This window comes from Natrix helvetica (assembly GCF_964273705.1).
Source record: "Natrix helvetica genome assembly, chromosome: Z".
NCBI lineage: Eukaryota > Metazoa > Chordata > Lepidosauria > Squamata > Natricidae > Natrix > Natrix helvetica.
In genome coordinates, this window is record NC_138554.1 from 121,744,810 (window position 1) to 121,757,869 (window position 13,060).

The 13,060-nt window shown below is 46.2% G+C and overlaps 1 protein-coding gene across 6 annotated transcripts in view; it reads right to left on the reverse strand.

Annotated features, from left to right (window-relative positions):
* The window catches only part of ARHGAP12 (Rho GTPase activating protein 12), a 59,610-nt gene that overhangs the window by 8,253 nt on the left and 38,297 nt on the right, over window positions 1–13,060 (reverse strand). For 5 of the 6 annotated variants that reach the window (XM_081932640.1, XM_081932638.1, XM_081932635.1 and 2 more), the window contains 4 exons: window positions 8,423–8,527; window positions 8,123–8,221; window positions 6,423–6,525; window positions 4,395–4,514 (listed from right to left, as the gene is read on the reverse strand). In XM_081932640.1, the coding sequence (XP_081788766.1) occupies window positions 4,395–4,514; window positions 6,423–6,525; window positions 8,123–8,221; window positions 8,423–8,527 (427 nt within the window). The remainder of the gene's footprint in view (window positions 1–4,394; window positions 4,515–6,422; window positions 6,526–8,122; window positions 8,222–8,422; window positions 8,528–13,060) is intronic. The other variant, XM_081932639.1, reaches the window with a different exon arrangement.

Here is a 13,060-nt window from a genome sequence, read left to right on the forward strand (position 1 = left end):
GAGCGAGACCCGTTATGAAGGCCTACCTCATGGCAATAAGGGTGATGAAACAACTATTTGTGCAGAGAAATAGTTATTGCATCTGCCAATAGTCACCCAGTGGCCCTGTTCTGGTGCTCAATCATTCCTTGGAGGAAGCAATGCCAAAAGGGTAGCTGTGAAGAATATGCTACACATCTGCAGATAAAATTGGCACATTTGTTCTACATTGTATTCCAGACTTAAGACCAGAGTATGGAGGTGGTGGGGCGCTACATCTTTCAAGGTGACCTTGGAAGAGTTTGAGCCCAATAAACCTGAGGGAGTGAACAGGGCTCTCTCAGCTGCTGGGTTGGCCATGTGTGTTAGATCTTAATAGAACTTATTAAGTCTTCGTGGGAGGGAACACATGTGTGAATCTGGGCAATAGTTAATTCCTTCTTGAGAAAGGGAGTGGTCCTGTCAGTTCTTAAAGAGGAAGTGGCTCATTCCCTTCTCAAAGGACCGATGCCAGATTCAGTTAGTCTGGACAATTTTGTCTGGTCTCCAACCTTTTCTTTATAGAGAAGGTGGAGTATTCACATGGAAATTTCACAGAGCTCTGGATGAAACAGATTATATACACCCTTTCTGGCAGGAGTGGGATGGAGATAAGTGCATCCATCCTGGCTTTTCTTGACTCCTCAGCGGCATTCAATTCCATTGATCAAGGTATCCTTCTGGGCCAGCTCTGGGAACTGCACTGTGGTGATTCTCCTTCCTTTCTCCAGGGCTAGTTCCAAACATTGACAGAGGGAGAGACGTCTAGCCTGAAGCACCTTAGGGCTCTATTCTCGATTGCCTACTATTTAACAGGCCACAGCATGAGGTGATCCGTTGATTTGGGTGAGCTATCATTAGCATGCAGGTGCACCCTGTTTCATATCGTTATCCCACGCTCCTTGAGTGATGCTGCGGATGCCATATTCCAGTGTTTGGAGGGTCTTGGGCACTGGATGGAGCAAATGGGCTCCAACTCAACCCTAACAAGATGGTGTGGTGTGGTAGTTGGACCCCTGGAGAAAGGGTTCTTCCATCTCTGGTTCTGGATGGTGCCCCAGACAGACTCAATGCACAACCTGGGAGTCCTCCTGGGCCTGCGGCTCCTGCTCAAAGAGCTGGTGACAGCTGTGGCTAGGAGGCCCTTTGCACACCTTCAAATGGTGCACCAGTTGCGCCTGTACCTGGATCAAGAGGCCCTGCTCATATTAATTAGCACCCTTGTAACTTCAAGATTAGACTACTGTAACATGCTCTATTGCAGTGCTGACCTTGAAGACTATTCAGAAACTCCAACTGATGCTGAATGCAACTAAGCAGGTTAGCAAATGGTGCCAGATATATGGCACACTAACAACCACTCCTGCATGAACTGCACTGGTTACTGGTGTGTTTCCAATGCAATTCAAGGAGCTGGGGGGGGGAGGGGGGTATCTACAAAGCCTTATCTGGCTTGAGACTGTGATACCTAAAGGATTGCCCTTTTTTTTCAAAAATCTTTACCTGTCCAACTAGATCTGTGATGGCGAACCTATGGCATGTGTGCCCGAAGTGGCATGCGGAGCCATGTTGCCTGGCTCACACAGCATCGACCGGTCCTCTTCTGGGTTTCTGGCGCGCATGTGGACATGATGATCAGCTGAGCTTTGTGTGTGTGGCAGTACCAGAAACTGGAAAAGCTGGTCTTCCATTTTCCGGCGTGAGCATGCGCTCTGGCCAGCTGATTGGTGCATGCGCATGCACGGCAGTAACTAGAAGACTTGCTGGCTGGCATGCATGTGGGTGCCGGAAACCAAAAGTACCTTTTTGGCCCATGCATGCCCTGGGCAACTCTTCTTTCTGGTCACAGCCCAGACAAGCGTGTGTGTGCGCATGGTGCAAAGCTCTCCTTTTTTGGCACTCGGTGCTTCCCTCGCATGCACACTCCCTTTTCGGCACTAGGCACGAAAAGGGTTGTCATCACTGAATTAGGTCAAGAAGAATGGCTATGCTGCAGATCTCGTCAGATAAAGAATGTAGCTGGCGGAGACCAGAAGATGACCTTTTTTTTCTGGTGGCCCCTTCTGTACGGAAAACCCTCACTTTGGGGTTCAAAATGGCCCCAACCCCGTTATCCTTTCATACGGCCCTAAAAACCTGACTATATTCCTGAGCCTGGGGCACGGAACGCACCAAGGGCCCCGTTTTATGACTGTATTGCTAATTGGTCAAATAATAAAAAAAATAGCTCTTATGTATATTTATTTATTTATTAAATTTGTTTGCCGCCCGTCTCACTATGAGATGAATTAGATGTTTTTAATGTTTTTACTATTTTAAAAAGAAATTTCAATTTTTTAAATTGCAATATATATTTTGAATTGTTAAGTTGTCCAGAGTCACTGACTGAGATGGGCAGCCGTAGGAAGTGAACAAACGAATAAAAAAATAGACATGTGCTGAGGGGGTCACTTTCAGAGGGCACTTGTGCCCAATATCCATGTCCACACATACCCAGAAAACACTTTCCTGTACAATTTGTACGTGGAAGAGATGTAATAGATATTATAAAATTAATGCGGTACACTATCCTTACTAGCTTGCTTATTTGTTTATTTAAGTATGAATCATTCTCCTCAATCAGGTGTCAAACTCTAGGCCTGCAGTCCAGATCCGGTCCGTGTGTTGCTTAGACACGGGGCCACCCTGGAAACAGCAAAGGACCAGTCTGTGGTGCCTCTGCCAGCAAAATAAAACTTGGGAGGGCTGCACACAGCCCTCCCGAGATCCATTTTCGCCCCCAGGGGGTTGCAGGAAACCACTGCAGTCGAAAAAGGAGCTCATGAGGCCACGCATAACCTCCCGGTCTCTGTTTCACTGGCGGAGAATTGCAGGTGCCTGTTGCAGCCAGAATGGACTGTTCCGCTGGCAGAGGTTTCCAGGAGGCTATTGCAGCCGGAAATGGATCTCGCGAGGGCTGCACACGCCCATCCAGACTCTGTTTTCGCTGGCAGAAGGTTTCAGGAGGCTGTTGCAGCTGGAAATGGAAATCGCAAGGGCCGCATGTGGCCCTCCCAGACTGTTTCGCTAGCAGAGGGATTCAGGAGACCATTGCAAACAGAAACAGAGCTTGTGAGGGCTCTCCTGGGCTCAGTTTTTGCTGGCAGAGGGTTGTAAGAGGCCATTGCAAGCCGGAAACGCTTGGGAGCCTGTTTGCGCTGGCAGAGCAGTCGGGCCACCACAGGCACCCCCGACACAAGTGACATCAAGCTAGCCATGCCCATCCTGGTCATACACACCCTAGCTCCCCCCCAGGTCAAATACAAGCCTGATGCAGCCCTCAATGACACTCCTGCCATCAATCCAATTTTGAGGGACAGGCATTCCATTCTGGCTCTTTAGTTCATTTCAGTAGACAGAAACATCTGAACTTAAAAATGCCAATGGAGGAAACAGTGTAGATTTCTTTTTACTCTATTTTTAAAGAATTAATTTTATAACTGTTTTATGTTCTAAGTAGATCTTAATGATCTACTGTAACAGTTTTATGTTCTAAGTAGATTTTAATGATCTACTTTTTTTCAAAAACCCTTCTATTATCCTGATGAAAACAAGAAAGTAGATGTCCCAAAAATATTTTTTCCAAAAGGCAACCAGACTTTCTTGGTGTTTTCTTTCAAAATGTTTCGCTTTTCATCCAAGAAGCATTTCATTTTGAAAGAAAGCATCAAGAAAGTCTGGTTGCCTTTTGGAAAAAAATATCTTTGGGACAACCATGACATGGTTAATTGAGAATCTGCATAGACATTTATAAAGTAGATAGATGATCTACAAAACTCCTGAATTTTGATCAAGTTTGATACCTGCAATGAAAAGTTTCCAAAGTGACAGTTAAGGAAATAAGTGACCCAACAAAATTAGTTTTGTAGTATTATTTTACTTGCAAATCTTAAAATTCAACATTCTTAATTTAACTTTCCCTATACTACAAAAATGTAAACGACTGAATTTTTTACAAGAAACAAATTGCCATAATTTCCAATAGCAGATCTAGCTTACTATTGCATACTGATAAAAAACAACCATAATATTTTTGATAGTGAGGTCTATTGTTTTTTTTAAATTTCTTTTTGACAAATGTAACACTTAGATGGGAAATATTATTTTCTTTAAGTTTAATATAAGCTTCTGTTTGTTCTTTTATGTAGTATAATATATATAATCAGCTTCTAACAGATATACTGAAATTGTGACTACGTTTCCTGTACTTACAGTAGCAGAAGCCTTCAGCTTTGAAGTCAAAATGTTTCCATTTCCTAAGGAAATGGCTATTTTCTCATACCGAAGTAATCAGCAGGGATCACTATTTTCTTGATTAACAATTTAAAAAGCCTTACCCTTAATGTAGCCCTTTTCACGTACTGCTTGTAAGGTAGGCCTGCGGATTAAAAACTTCTTCAATTTCGTTTTAGTCTTCTTTTGTTCTGAAGAATCTATACTGTTAGATATTTTTAGTGCTGAAAGAGAAGAGCAATATGTCAAATAACGTTCAACAATAATTAAGCTAAATATTTTCTAATTTATAAAAGCAAGTTAATAATGAATTTCACAGGAACAAAATAGTGTGATCATTTGGGAGATGTTTATGGGAAAATATTGAAATGAAACATAATGATTAACAGAAGTACAATAGTATACTTGACTTTTATATAACCTTTTTAAAATTTCTATTTATATTAACATTTTCTTTGTATAACAATTCAAGCATCCTGTGGCCCTCTTCCTAAAATATTTATATAAACATAAAAAACAAATATTTTAAAAGATATGTTTACATTCTGTCAGAAGGACTTACGACAACCTCTATTCAACACCCATATCACCATTGGCATATGGTGAAGACAGAACAGGAATGAACTGACATGTGGCCAATCAGGCAATAAAGTAAAAGTTCTATCCTGATATCCAGAGACTGTTAGGAACTAGGACAGTGATGGTTAACCTTTTCGGCACTGAGTGCCGAAACTGGATTGCGCGCACACACGTGCTGGAGCGCTGGAACCCAGAAGAGACCAGCTGGCCAGCGCGCTTGTGTGCAACGGAAGTTGGAAGAGCAGTTGGCGACAGCGCACATGCCCAGAGAGGGCTCTGTGTGCTACCAGGGCTCACATGTGCCATAAGTTCGCCATCACGGATCTAAGAAGAAATAAATTTAGACTGAACCCTAGCAAGATGGCATGGCTAGCTTTTAAAAGCTGATTGATACTGAAGAAAATCTGTCTCTGGATAAGTCACAGCTTCTGCAGCCAGAGCCATTTCATTCAAGAGAGCCTCTGGGCAATTACATATTCTGTGTCAATTTCACTGTTCCTGGAATGAGGAACACTTTGCTGGTTATCATTCATGCCCTTGATGTGTGACTCAGTTTACATGAGGCTGTCCCAAAGGGCCACCTGGAAGTGGTAGCTGATTCAGTTGCATTATGGAAAGGATTTGTGGCATAAGGGTTTGCTTATGTGACATCTCTACACTGGGAGCTGCACTGATTGATTGTTGTTAGTTTCCAGGTTCAACCAAAGATGTTATTTTTCAAGCCGTACATGACTTAGGGCCTAGGTTGCTCCAAGATGATCTCATCCAGGTGGAATCCAGCTGTCCAGTATGACTGGAAAGAGAAACAAATGAATATTTCCATTTTTGAAAGTGTGTTGTCATCAGACTCCATGCGTGAATCTTCTGAGGGATGGCCACTCCACTTTGAAAAATGTCTCCCCAAATATAAGATGAACGCTTTCAGTAATAGGACAGAAAAGTTATTCTGTTTCCAAGGATGAAGGCACTATTAATAACGGATTTTATAATTTATTTTATTACTTTTGGTTTTTGAACTGTTTTACCTTATTCCCTCAGATATAATTATTTTGGAAATAAGACCATACAAAACAATTTCTCAAGTTCTTTGCCTTTAGAAGCTGCATTGCAGTCAGTAAAAATTGACTTTATTCTGTGTTGAAAAAGGCGTATTTCTAAATATAACAATGGTTAATTCATGTTACCCATTCTGGGTAAAAGAAAAGCATTGGTGTTTTATCTCTACAGTTTCAGTTTTTGGAAGAAAATATTTATTAAGGGTAAAAAAATCTCATTATATTCATTTTAAAACCTCATAGTGTATGATGATAATAATATTTCTTGAACTTCTGAAACAAGCACAGGCTGATTAGACAAGCTGCAATACTACACCAAGTGTTAACGACTGAAATTTATCCTATAAAAATCTGACTAAGAGGAGAGTTGATATTTCTTTTAAAACTGCTGCAATAATGAAAAAAATGTCTACTTTTTTATGTGTTCAAGAGCTAAAATATTTTTAAGGTGATAATGAACCAGAAGCATGTCCACTTATCTATGGAATTGAAACTTACAACGAAGTTTTTTAGAATCTTTATGGTCCTTTTCTTTATCTTGTTTTTCCAATCCAGGCGAATCTGGCATTTCATCATCCAATGCTTCTTCAGACTCTACTGTCTAGTGTAATTCCACAACAAGAATTAATAAGTTGTCTTCCTACAGAATTATGTTACAAGGTATGTTTTATAAAGTGTATTTCTTCAAACATGATTGCAAATTCGAACATCACTTTATGAAACTGAGTATGTTGATGTTAAAATTGATAACAGCAATTTATATAAGGCAAAAGTCACCAATCTGAGAACAGAGATCTGAGAAAAAATTATCAATGTTGTTGCCAAGAATCAACAGTGAGTTAATGGCAATACAATTAATATTATCTGTCAATATAATTTAAGATTTTTTTCAGATCTTTTTTAAGTTCAAATCTTTATTTTCCTTGATTTCATAAGCAAAAATAATATGAAATTCTAGAAGAATAAGTCTAATAAATAAATCCTACATAAAATAAATCCTTCCAAATTTAACAAGCTTACTCTGGCCATGAATGGCTTTGTTATTAAAGGAACTTGCCCGACACCTTATGTCTTATAATATCACATACCATAGAACGGAAGCAAAATACAACTTTACAGGCTTTACAACTTCATAGTATAGTAGAGGACATTCCACTTCTTCTAGTGAACCTTTTATTACAATCATTTGCATATAATCAGTACTTTGACCCTGATTCTCATCTATCAAAAAGTTCACATGTGCACAGGTCTTCAATCCTTTCGAAGAGCTAGCAACTCTTCTGCTCCTAATTCTTCCTCCATCATTCAATTAATCTAGCAAAAAGCATTCCAAATAAAGCCAATACAATGTAAATGCAGTTGCTTCATAATATTCATTTGGACCTTAAATAGAGGGTTTTCTAAATATATGTATTGCCCTTTGGTTTTAGCTAAATCATCATTGGGACACTCATAGCCCTTAATGCAGCGATGGCGAACCTTTTTTGGCTCGCGTACCACAAGTGGGGGGAGTGCAGGGGGGTTGTGTGCGGGCGTGTCGCACCCATAATGCAATGCGCTATCCCCCCATTTTTACATGCTTTTTTCGCCCTCTCCAGGCTCCAGAGGCTTTAAAGGAGCCTGGGGAGGGTGAAAAGAGCCTTCCCCCCCCCCCGAGGCCCTCCAGAGGCTTCAGGGACTGTCCGGAGGCTTCGGAGCGCTCAAAACGACCCTCTGAGCAAACCGGAAGTCTTCCGGTTTGCTCGGAGGGTCGTTTTAAGCGTTCCAAAGGCTTCAGGGACCGTCCGGAGGCTTCCCTGACGCCTTCGGAGCGGTCAAAACGACCCTCCTATAAAGCCTCTGGAGCCTGGGGAGGGCGAAAAATGGCTTTAAAAAGGGTGAACTCAGCTGGCCAGCGTGCGCATGCGCGCTGGCCAGCTTAGAGGGCAGCGCCTCGCGTGCCCTGACAAATGGCTCCACATGCCACCTTTGGCACGCATGCCATAGGTTCGCCATCACTGCCCTAATGTATATATTTATTCAAAATGGGTGTAGTCTTCATTTACCATGCATAAAAGCATCTCACCTTTTTCCTCTTCGAATATTCTAGAGCAGAGGGTGGTTCAGTTCTATTATTCTGGTTTTAAAAAATGCTTTACATTGATTCAAACATTAGGCTATAATTCTGGATGAAAAAATGTTTACATTTAAGAATTTACCTGGTTACTGATAGCATTTTCAAGAACTCTAAACCATTCCATAATAAACATGTCACTGTCTGATTGAATTAATAGTTCAGTTCCCTGGCGTGTTTTCATCTTTAAAATAAAAGAAATCATGACATTAAAATCAGGATTCATATTTTCTGTGTTTCCCCAAAATATCATGATAACCATAAAAACAACATATTTCATATATTGTTGGGAAATTATCCCAACTTGCTTTTTGCCTCTATACGTTCTTCTATAATTTGTAGTAATAATGGCCGACTTAGAATCTCTCTTTCCTACAAAGTTTACCTCAATCACATTTTTCTTGCTCGATTTCTCCTTTGAAGCCCAGTCAATCGATGCACCTTTGAGATCCACTGTGAACTCTGGTTTAGACTGATTGACCCCAAACTTCTGAAATATTAACAAAAATGCATTAAAGACAAAGATATAAGTGATATTAGAAAAGACTCTTGCACAATATATTTAAAAGACATGAAATAAATAGGATGTTGCCATTTCAGGTAATCTTTCACTTATAATTGTGATTAAGCTCAGCATTACGGCCACAAGTCATGCTGTTTATTAAGCGGATCACCATGTGATTGTGCCAGATTTTACTACCTTTTCTGCAGTGTTTGTTAAGTAAATATTGCCATTATTAAACTAGTACCACAGTCTTTAAGCAAGTGCAGTGAATGATAAACAAATCCATTGTACCTAAATAGTTCTGAGTAGATCCTTTGAAACTTTGAACAGTCATAAAACAGACTACCTGTACTTAAAATAACTTGTTCGCTAGGTTTCCAATTTTAATGTGAGTGCATTGTTCTCCTCTTCCTCCTTTTCTTTATCTTAAGACCTATAATATGTTTGTATTGGCTAGAAGAATAGGGTGGGGGTTGTTGTTTTTTTGCAAATTTCACAAAAATGAGTAATCTTATTGCCACTGAAATATTTCTGGTCCATCGGAGATATCAAAATGCAGGAATCAAGATATCTGAGAAGTTCTCAGTAGTTTGACAGATTACTGGAGATATGATTAAATCTAGGGGATAACAGCCATGGCTTTAAAACAAAACATTTTTATTGTGTCTATGCAGATGACGTCAGGGAATTTCCCCTGACAGCCGGCATCTGCACTAGCAACAGCCAGGTCGCGTCTGATTGGCTAAGACGCGACCTGGCTGAGAGCGGGGAAACTCTGGCTTGGGGATTGGCTGGTTCGTCTGACAGCTTCGTATAAATAGCTGTCAGACGAACCCTGCATTGATTCTCTCCTGTATATTTGTTGAGCCTGTTCGTGTCAATAAAGTCTGGTTAATTCTCCTCACGACTCCGCTCGCCTTTTGTGCCAATTTAACACTGGCGACGAGGATGGGATCCAGCCGCTAACCCACCGAACGGTTCCATCTTGGCACATTCGTACCGGCAACCCGTTCCGTTCCAGCCTAGCTCGAACCCTGAGGAGACCATGTCGGCGATGCCAACATTCGTTCCTTTTGGCTGCGACGGCGAGACATGGGAAGCGTTCCTGGAGCGCTTCGAGTGCTATCTGATAGCCAACGGCCGTCGCGATGTGCCAGATGATGAGAAATGCAGCTTCTTCTTGAGCTGTTGCGGCACGCCAATGTTTAGCGCCGCTCGCTCGCTAGCCGCCCCTCAGCCAGTCCACTCTCTGGGCTACATTAACGGAGCGTCTTCAGTGCCACTACGCCCCTACACCATCCTGGGTGGCGAGGCACTACGCTTTCAGGCGCTGTGTCCAGAAGCCGGAGGAGTCGGTGAGCCAGTTCCTCCAGTCGCTTCGCACAGCGGCGATGAGGTGCGAGTTTGCCGACCTCAATCGCAACCTCACGGAGCAGTTCGTCAGCGGCGTGAAAGATCTGCGCCTACGCCGGCGGCTCCTGTCACAAGCGGACATCACACTGACTGGGGCCATTGAGCAGGCAAGGGCGGCTGAACTCTCCGACGAGTCAATGGCGGAGATGTTCAACCTGCCACCTCCGCCAGGCCACACTTGCCTGGTAGATGAACTAGTTCCCCTGCCTATTGACTACCCTGAGGAGGGAGAGGTGGCGCGCATTGGCCAGTCCTCCAGAAGACGCGGCCCTCAGCGAGCCCGGGAAACTGTGACCGCTTGCCTTGGCTGTGGAGGCAACCACGACCGTGCGGGTTGCCCCTTTAAGGCCGCGGTTTGCCGCCGCTGCCTTAAGAAAGGACATTTGGCCCAGGTCTGCCGAGCGCAGTTCCCCTTGCCACAGCGTCCAGATGACGTCCCGACCACAGCCGCCGTCAAACAGCGACCTGGAAGCCGTGCTGGACGACAGCAGCAGCCGCAGCAGCAGCAGCCTTCGCACGGAGGCTGCTACGCCGTGGACGCTGACTTCCACGCCAACCCCGCAGAGTTGGCCTTCCACACGGGTGCAGGTGCGGAGCGCATCAAGGCGTCGCTCCTCATTGAGGGCTCCCCCTGCACCATGGAGGTGGACTCGGGGTCATCCCGATCCCTTTTGTCGTGGGCAGAGTTCTCCCGCCTCTGTCCAGGCATCTCAAAGACCCAGCTCTCCTCCCCAGACGCAACCCTACGGGACTACCAGGGGACTCTAATTCCTACCCTGGGTTGTCACCTGGTGCGGGTGTGGAGTACGGGGACTTTTCGGAGTGCCATCCCCTCCTAGTAGTGGAAAAGCCTTTACCGGCCCTCCTGGGCCTTGACTGGTTCCCGGCACTTGGCCTATCAGTGCACGGGGTAAGGCAGGTGGTGGCCACGCCTCCTGACGTGGCCGACGTACTTGCCAGGTTCTCGGATGTGTTTGATGGGCAGCTGGGGGCATATAAGGGAACGCCCATCTCCTTGAACCTAGACCCCCAGGTTGCCCCCATTAGGCTGAAGGCCCGTAGGGTGCATTTCGCCTTGAGGGCAAAGGTTGATGCGGAGCTGGACAAGCTCGTCGCGCAGGGAGTCTTGGAGCCGGTGGATTACTCCAAATGGGAGACCCCTTTGGTCATCCCAGTTAAGGCGGATGGGTCCATTCGCCTCTGCGCCGACTTTAAATCCACCATCAACCTTGCCCTCCAGGCGAACCCCTATCCAGTTCCGGTAGTGCAGCACTTGCTCCACTCTTTGGGGCAGGGCTGCATCTTTGCGAAGCTGGATATGGCGCAGGCCTACGAGCAGCTCCCGGTGGATGATGAGGCGGCGGCCGCGCAGACCATTGTCACCCACAGTGGAGCTTTCCGTTGCCGCCGCTTGCAATTCGGCGTTTCCGTAGCCCCGGGGATCTTCCAGAGCCTAATGGAGCGGCTGCTCCATGGGCTCCCTGGTGTGGTTCCGTACTTCGATGATGTCCTGATCGCCGCCAGCAGCCGATCGGGCCTCATCGAAGTACTAGTGAAGGTCCTCGAGCGTTTTAGGGGCGCGGGCTTAAAATTAAAGCGCAGCAAATGCTCATTTGCTGTGCCCCGGGTTGATTTCCTGGGCTTCACAATTGATGCCCAGGGAATTCACCCCACCCCTTCCAAGGTAGCAGCCATCAGGAACGCCCCCACGCCTGCCTCCAAGACGGAGCTGCAGGCGTTCCTTGGCTTGCTTAACTTTTACGCGCCATTTTTGCCACATAAGGCATCACTAGCCGAGCCGCTGCATCGGTTGCTCGACCGATCGGCAGCCTGGCGCTGGGGCAGCCGCGAAGCGCATGCGTTCGCGGCTGTCAAAGACTTGCTGACGTCAGAGGCAGTCCTCGTCCAATATTCGGACAAGCTGCCTTTGACTCTTGCTTGTGACGCCTCCCCCGTGGGTTTGGGGGCGGTCCTGAGCCATGTGCTGCCCAATGGCTCGGAGGCCCCCATAGCCTTTTATTCCCGGACACTGACTTCTGCAGAACGCAACTACAGCCAGATTGACAAGGAGGCTCTGGCTGCAGTGTCAGGGATTAAGAGGTTCCATGATTACCTCTATGGTCGGCACTTTACTTTGTTCACCGACCATAAGCCACTCCTTGGGCTTTTGGCAGGTAACAAGCCGACCCCTCCCATCCTTTCACCGCGCATGACTAGGTGGACAGAGTTCCTAGCTGCATACAGCTACACTCTGCTCTACTGCCCGGGCAAGCACATAGGGCACGCTGATGCCCTCAGCCGCTGCCCCCTGCCCGTTGCAGACCCCCCGACAGTGCCTTGCCTGTCGGTTTTGGCCATAGCGGATTTGGTTCTGCCACTCTCTTCCGGAGAGGTGGCCTCGAAATCTAGGGCTGACCCTGACCTGTCCCAGGTCATGCTATGGGTCCAAAGGGGCTGGCCTGAGGGACCGGTGCCAGAGCACTTTCGTCCCTTCAAGGCCAGGCAGTTGGAGCTGTCACTTCACAGTGGGTGCCTCCTGTGGGGTGACAGGGTGGTCATTCCACCCAGCCTGCGCCATCAGGTGCTATCTCGCCTTCATGAGGGGCACCCCGGCATAGTGCACATGAAATGCCTGGCGCGCAGCTATGTCTGGTGGCCTCGCATTGATGACGAGATAGCCGCCTGGGTGGCCGGCTGCTCCCCCTGCCAACATTCCCGACCGGCGCCACCGGCAGCCGCTCCTAGGGAATGGGAATTGCCCCGTGGGCCTTGGTCCCGCCTTCACGTGGATTTCGCGGGTCCTTTCAGAGGCCAGGTCTTCATGGTGGTGGTGGATGCATATTCGCGCTGGGTGGAGCTCATCCTCATGAGGTCCACCACAGCCGAGGCCACGATCAGGGAACTGACTAGGCTTTTCGCCACCCATGGCGTGCCGGACGTCATTGTCTCTGATAACGGGCCTCAATTTGCATCCACCGCGTTCCAGCTGTTCCTGGCTTCACAGGGTATCCGCCATGCCCCAGTCGCCCCATACCATCTGGCTAGTAATGGCCGGGCGGAACGGGCGGTCCGCTCGGCCAAGGAGGCGTTAGGCAGGATGGATGG